Source organism: Galeopterus variegatus, unplaced genomic scaffold (genome assembly GCF_000696425.1).
Source record: "Galeopterus variegatus unplaced genomic scaffold, G_variegatus-3.0.2 Scaffold1691, whole genome shotgun sequence".
Classification (NCBI taxonomy): domain Eukaryota; kingdom Metazoa; phylum Chordata; class Mammalia; order Dermoptera; family Cynocephalidae; genus Galeopterus; species Galeopterus variegatus.
The window spans coordinates 56,921-64,617 of NW_007727802.1; the positions used below are offsets into that span (position 1 = coordinate 56,921).

Consider the following 7,697-nt stretch of genomic DNA (forward strand, 5'->3'; position numbering starts at 1 on the left):
GCTACATTTTTCCCCCATTTAGTTCTCAGCTCGATGTCACCTCCCACCTTCTCAAAGGCCTTCCCACATCACCATAGCCAAAACAGCACCCCTTCCCATTAAATGTTTACCATATAACTTCGTTTTCCTTTCTCAATAGTATCTATGACCAGAAATTAATTTGCTTATTTGTTTACTTGCTCCATGACAGCAGGACCTTGATCTTGTTCATCACGGTACTCTCTATGCTTAGAAAAGTAAGAACAGTGCCTGACCCATAGTAGACTTTCACAAATATTAGTTAAATATTGAGTAAGTTATACATGGCTGACTGTTAAACTCAAAGGTTTTTTTCCTGGCAAATTGATCTCAAAGGAAAAGCAAGGTTATTACTGTACATATACATGTGTTTGTGTATATATATAAAAATATTACAGAAACCTAGAGTTGACCTAATCCTGAGCTTTCAGAAGCAAATTAATAGGCAAGCCAACACAGACTAATTCTCTATATTAAATTTTACAACTGATCTTGATGGCATGGCAGATAGGGACTCCATTTCAATTCTGTATTTCTTAAAATTAGTAACATATATTAACAATGTTTAGTTATGATGTACATATCCTTTTTCAACAGTGCTTAAAGGGCTTATAAATATACCAGGACCTTCTGATAAGAAACTGCAGTCAATAAGATTGCTCAATAAGATAGTAGATCAATAAATATTTATTAAATAAATGATATTTTAATGCTTTCTAACTGCATGATGTTATTGAAGAAATATTCTTCTATGGCTTCAAAGAACCTAATACCTTTGAAGTGTCAAAAAATAAAACCAATTCTTACAAGAAAACAAAAGAGGAAATGGAAGTTTTTATTAGTGAAACAAGTCAACTTATTATATTTCCAACAAGGCCTTTTACCCCTATAATTGAGACAAACCATTTTACAACACTTGACAACAACATAACTTAGTTTTGAGTATCTTCAAAAGGGAAAGATTTCTTTGGGAATTTAGGAAAGTAAATATTTTTACAAAGAATAACTACAGAAAGTTATTTTTCAATTTTAATATAGTAACAGGCTTGTTTACCAGGTCCATCACCCAGCATTTTTCCTAGTAAGGAATCTTATCATGTACTAGCCAATAAAGAATCTACATTTAGAAACTGAGGCAGGAAATATTTATATTTAAATAAGAACAAGCAATCTAAACTACAAATCACATGTCATTTTAACAAGGCAATTTACATAATTAGGTGGGTAGAAATTATTAATTAACTTTATGTTAAGGTCCTAGGAAAGACTCAGTTGGTCTGTGTGTATGTCAAGCTCAAACTGCACTCATCTGGCTAAATAGGTAAGTATCACAATGGAATTGGGCCTGTTTGACTAAGGAAAAGTCACCTCAATATTGTACATTTCCATTCTTTAAAAACAAGGATTAACTCAGGGCCATCTTGGTTCTGAATCTCTCCATTTTTGTTGGGAGAAGGCTAACCATCTCTTTACTAAGTTCCAACTCAACTTCTATTTCTTGGGCAGCTTCAGGGTGCTTTTCACAGTAATCAACAATAAATTTATAATGTTCCAATGATGTTGCCAAATTTTCTAGTTCCTTCTTCGGATCTGCAGTGATGACTTTGCCATAGAGACGGGCAACTCGAAACTTAGCTAACATAGCAGGGCGAAGAACATCTTCCCCTATATGCTCAGGAAATACTTTATTTGGGTCTCTCAAGGAGTCTAAGAAGAGCTGGTAGTACTTTAATGCTGACTTATTGAGATTATTTATTTTTTTGATGATGTGTACATCAGGGTCCCTTAGCTTGTCAGCAATAGCAACCTTCAAATCCATCATGTCATAGTAAGCATGTGCAATTTCAAACTGAATCTGTCTGTTGACCAACAAATAATACTGTGGATTCAGGTCTACAATTAGGGGCTCTAGCATGGCTATTCTGCGTTTATGCATTTTGCACCGTCTCTCCATGTCGGTTTCAAAGAATGCAAGTACCTTAAACAGAGCACTGTGGTCTTGGACAACTTCAGTATGGTCAGTGACATAACCGTCAATCTGAAAGAACTCTTTTGCCTCAAAGACATAGTGCTGACCCAATAAGAAAAGTTCTCTGGCTTCTCCAAAGTCTAAAGGTCTCAAATAGCTCACTTTCTCTTCCACTGCAGAGATGGCATCGCAGAGTTCACCGGTTCCAAACTGCACAGCTTTTTTCCTAATGCTTTCTTCCTCATCTAGCTCTTTTTTCCTTAAAGCTCTAAGTTCAGACTGTTTATCAAGATCGAGCTCTCCTATGTTGTCCTGGGGGAAAAAAAAAAGTAAATTATGGTTAAGTAGGACACTCATCTCCTGCTGTCAAATAATATTAAAGCAAATTTTAGAGTAAAGAAAAGAAAACTCTCCAAGTCCAGTTCGGGGAGGTATTATAATCTTAAACATCTTTTAAAATTTCTTTCTTTCTTCCAATTATACTAAAAACTCAAGAAATGTGAAAAAAGTTTTTAAAAAAATAAAATAGATAAGCCACTTATATATGACTTAGCCTTTCTAGGGAACTCAAACTCATTTATGGTTATTCCTTCAATAAACGCTGCATATGACAGTACTTTGAAAACTGTGAAACATATACATGTAATATATTAGTGGTAGTGTTTAAATTTTAACATTATAGTAAGACTGTAATGTAAAAATATTTCACAGAGATGTCATTAAGATTAAGGAGATGGGGCTGGCCAGATAGCTCAGTTGGTTAGAGCACAGCCTTACAACAACCAAGGTCACGGGTTTGGATCCCTGTACCTGCCCAGCCACCCAAAAAAAAGGATTAAGGAGATGACATTTATGCTGTAAGTTACTTAGTAAAATATAATACTGAGATATTAAAAGACACTTAAGTGAAAACAGAGTTAAGTTTACCTTCATAGTTTAAATTATCTCCCCTACCTCCAGGACACCAAAAAAAAGAGCTAAGATGATTCAAAAATAGAATAAGCTCTTCCTGGCCAAAAAAATTAAGCCTCAGTTTCCTCAATGGTCAACCCCAAGGCCTTTTCTTCTTTTCACCTGATACTGTCTCTCTACTGATCTTTCCAAAAACCTTTCAAAGCTTCCAAATGCTCTTGAGACAAAGACAACAATCTTTCAAGGCCCTGCTTGTGCTAGCCCCTTTCTAACTTAACTCTGTATCACACTCCCCATTGCTCTGCTCCAGCCTCACTGGCCTTTGTTCCATCCCTTCTGATACCACGCCCCCTTATGCACTGAACTTTCAAACATGCTACTTCAGCTCCTTGGAATGGCGTACCTTCCTTTCTCCAGTCTAGGAGACTACTCATCCCCAGAACTTGCTCCGAGTGTTCTTTCCTCCTACTATGCCTTCTCACATCATGTGCCTCTCCTTTGTGGAACTTATCAAAGTTGCAGTTTTACATGAAGTCAAAGACCATGTCTATGTTTGTTCATCACTGTATCTCTTGAACCTTGGACAATGACTAGCATAGAGATGGCATGAATAAATACTTAATAAATTTGTGTATGTTTTTAAGCTTGAATTGAAGAAGCCCTTTCAGATAAATGCACAGATGATTAAAGGATGATGTTGAGGTTAAAAAAAAATGCTCGTCTGAAAGTAGTGAGTTATCTCTTTTTTTTTTTTTTTTTTTTTTTGTGTGTGTGTGTGTTCACCCTATCCCCCTCCTCACTAAGCTTTAAGCAACCATTAATCTACTTTTTGTCTCTATAGGTTTGTCTATTCTGGATATTTCCTAAAAATTAAATCATATAATATGTGGTCTTTTGTGACTTGCTTCTTTCACTTAGCATAAAGTTTTGAAGGTTCATCCATGTTATAGCACATATCAGAATTTCTTTCCTACTTTTAGTTGAATAATATTTCACTGTATATCGCATTGTTTATCTGCTCATCAGCTGATGAACATCTGTTTTTTCCCACCTTTTTACTATTGTGAGTAATGCTGCTACAAACATTTCTGTGTGGACGTATGTTTTTTGGGTCTCTTGGGTAGATACAAATACCTAAGAGTGGAATTCTGAGTCATAGGGTAACATTATGTTTAAACTTTTGAGGAACTTCCAGATTGTTTTCCAAAGCAGCTGAACCATTTTGCATTTCCACCACGGATACATGAGGCTTCCTCCTAGTTGTCCACAGTCTCCACTACTTACCTGGCTTTTTAAATTATATCCATTCTAGTGAGTGTGAAGTGGTATTTCATTGTGGGTTTTTTTTTTTTTTTGGGTGGGGGGGTTCCCCCTTTCCCCCTCCCCACTAAGCTTTAAGCAACCATTAATCTACTTTTTGTCTCTATAGGTTTGTCTATTCTGGATATTTCCTAAAAATTAAATCATATAATATGTGGTCTTTTGTGACTTGCTTCTTTCACTTAGCATAAAGTTTTGAAGGTTCATCCATGTTATAGCACATATCAGAATTTCTTTCCTACTTTTAGTTGAATAATATTTCACTGTATATTGCATTGTTTATCTGCTCATCAGCTGATGAACATCTGTTTTTTCCCACCTAGTAGTGAGTTATCTCAATTGACTGTTCATAGTCAGTTACAGATGGAACTCCCTATTCTAATCTTTATCTCCTTCTCACTACTGCACTTGACTAGTCTTAAAAAATAAATTAAGTAAATTAAGTAAAGTCAGCTTAAGGAAAATCTGAGCATTTTATAGTACCATAGCAACTATCTGAGCTTAAACTCAGGTGATAAGTTCCAGTTCCCAGGCTGGAAACATCAACTAAATGAAGGGTAAGAGTTAAACAATAGTGCCTTTTGATTGACACAATTACTTCAAACACAAGTCCAAAGTCTCTACAACTTGTTTATTTCCTTGCTTCCTAGGCTCCTTGTTTATTTACATGCCCTCTGGCCTGCTTTCTCTCATTAACCACTGTTTTTTCGCTCCTATTGTCCCTTCAACCCTCCTTTCCAACAGTCTTCCTTGCCTGACCAGATGAAAGCTGACAGCTCTTCCTAACTTCTCTAGACATAAAATCCCACAGTTCTCCCTACTTCCTTTCATTCCCTAATATGCCTATCATTTACTTCTAAAATGATATCATCTTATCAAGACCTGTTTCTGAGGTTTTGAGGTTCATTAGTTCATTAAGTTTTATTTATTAGTTTCACCAGCTTCTATATTATTTATTAAAAATTATTATACCTTAAGTATGCAAATAGAAAAATAAGAATCACTCCCCCAGGAAAGCCTCCTATGTATCTACACTTGTTAAGTTTTATTTATTAGTTTCACCAGCTTCTATATTATTTATTAAAAATTATTATACCTAAAGTATGCAAATAGAAAAATAAGAATCACTCCCCCAGGAAAGCCTCCTATGTATCTACACTTAGTATATTGCATCCAAATGATTTATTTTATGTTTCTCCTTAGTAGTTAGGAACTAGGATTCAGTATAGATTTGTGATAATGATGATAACATTTACTGAGGACTTAGTATGTCTCAGCACTTTTCTGAGGCCTTTACATAATATTGATTTAACTCTCACAACAACAGTACAAGGGTAAGTTCATGGAAAGATTCGTATTGTTTTTTAATTCTACTATCCCGTGAACTTTTTGAAGTACCCTCGTATTGTGTAGGTACTATTATTACCCCATCTTAATTATGAGGAAACCGAGGCACAGAGAGATTAAGTAAATTACCAATAACACGCAGCTACAAAACAGCAGGGTTGGGGTTCTTACCTAAATAGTATGTTTCCAGAGTACATGCTCTTCACTGTGATCAGTTCTGCTTCTACACTTGAACTATTACATAAGCTAGTTCATAAAAGTCTACACTTTTAGATTTTATCAGATTTTATCAAGTCCATGCTATGTGTAAGATAACACCACAAAGGATATGGATAAGCAAGAATTACCTCCTACCATCAAATAACTTACAGTCCAAAATGAGATAAAGGAATAAGATAAGAATACAAATAGGGATAATACAAAACAGAATTTAAGTGAGTTAGGAAAGGGCAAGAAAAATTCTAATGAACTTAAAGGAGGGAGATGATATCTGTAGGGGATAAGGAATTATTCATTCAACAAATATTCACCGAGAACCTATTGTGTCCAGAGAGAATGATATAGTAAAAATATGATGCAGATGCCACCTCTCAAGGAGCTTCTATTCTAGCCAAAGGAAAGTCTTTAAGAAGAGGTGGTATTTAAGATAGGTCTTGAGCCCATACTGGCCAGTCACTCCCCCACCCCCAAAAAAAGAACATGGTGAGAGAATAAAATACTTATATTACTAAAAAAAAAAGATAGGCCTTGAATGGTGAGTAAGATTTTAAAAGGTAGAGATGGGGTTGGCCAGTTAGCTCCGTTGATTAGAGTGTGGTGCTGATAACACCAAGGTCCAGGACTCAATCCTTATACCAGCTAGTTGCCAAAAAAAAAAAAGAGAGAGAGACAGAGAGAGACAGAGAAATAAATAAATAAATAAAAGGTAGAGATGAGGAAGGCAAAAAATAAATATTTACGAGAACACTCTATATGCCTTTCATAATAAACATACAGCGAGGCCAATGGGCATAATCCTCACTGTAAGCTTTTATTCACATCCTGCTCATTTAAGAAAGAAAAGGGCAACTTTTGACTACATTACCTGCATGGAAAGTTGGGCATTCTGCATGAGAGTCAAACAATATTTGATCCAGCATCTTGCTATTTCCCCTTTTCTTTGATGATAAAGCTCTGGCACACTTCCTTCAGCTTCCGGAGCTAAAATTACACACGTGGTTTGTCTAAATTAATGGTCACAGTTGTAATTTTCACTGTGTACTGTTTTCTTTTTATATCACTGTTTCCTGATTATAAACATAACAGATCCTCACTGAAGCAGAGGGAAAAAAACCCACTAGCAGTGGAATTCATTGAGTCAAAGAATTTACACAATTTCAAATGTTCTAACACATACAGCCAAATTCTTTTCAACAAATACTCCAACCAACAATATATGAGGATGTCCAATGAAAGCAGTTTGAAATCAGTGGACAATGTCACTTTTTTAGCTTTCTATTTTGAAGAATAAAAACAAAATATCTCACTGGTATTTTAGTTTTCATTAATTTTTTGTAGAGATAAGTGCCTTTTAGACTTTGACTAATCTACAAGTAGTTCAACATAGTGAATAAATTAAGGAAAGTAACCAACTATTCAACTATTCAATTTTATAATGTATACTCCTTTAACTTTTCAGAGCCTCTTTACTGTACTGATCCACAATTAGAATGTCCATTTGTAAAGAAAACAGGATATTTCAAAATCTAAAGCTTCTTAGGTGGGACACACCGTTCAATGGTGAAGATAAAGAAAGACAAAAGAATCAAACAGAAGATAAAGAAATTTGTGAACTTATTACAAAACTTGTTAAATGACCCAAATATACATGTTAACTGTGATTTTTCAAGACTAAATAAAACACTATAATTAAAAGATTGATATTTGGATATATCATTTATGCATGTAGTATTCCAACCAAAAAAGTATAATCTGAATCTTGGTATCAGGAAATATCAGACAAACCTCAATTAATGTAAATTCTATGAAATAACTGTCTTGGGGCCGGCCCGGTGGCGCACTGGATAGTGCGCCGCTTGGGAGGCGCGGCGGCGCTCCCGTCCGAGGGTTCGGATTCGAAGGACTAGACAGG

General features: G+C 35.3%; 1 protein-coding gene across 2 annotated transcripts in view; it reads right to left on the bottom strand.

Moving 5' to 3' along the window:
- Positions 1-832: 832 nt before the first annotated feature.
- The window catches only part of KIAA1279 (KIAA1279 ortholog), a 30,888-nt gene continuing 24,023 nt past the window's right edge, over positions 833-7,697 (bottom strand). For both annotated transcript variants that reach the window (XM_008578470.1, XM_008578471.1), the window contains 2 exons: positions 6,651-6,766; positions 833-2,299 (listed from right to left, as the gene is read on the bottom strand). In XM_008578470.1, coding sequence (XP_008576692.1) covers positions 1,424-2,299; positions 6,651-6,766 — 992 coding nt within the window. In that variant the 3' untranslated portion in view covers positions 833-1,423. The remainder of the gene's footprint in view (positions 2,300-6,650; positions 6,767-7,697) is intronic.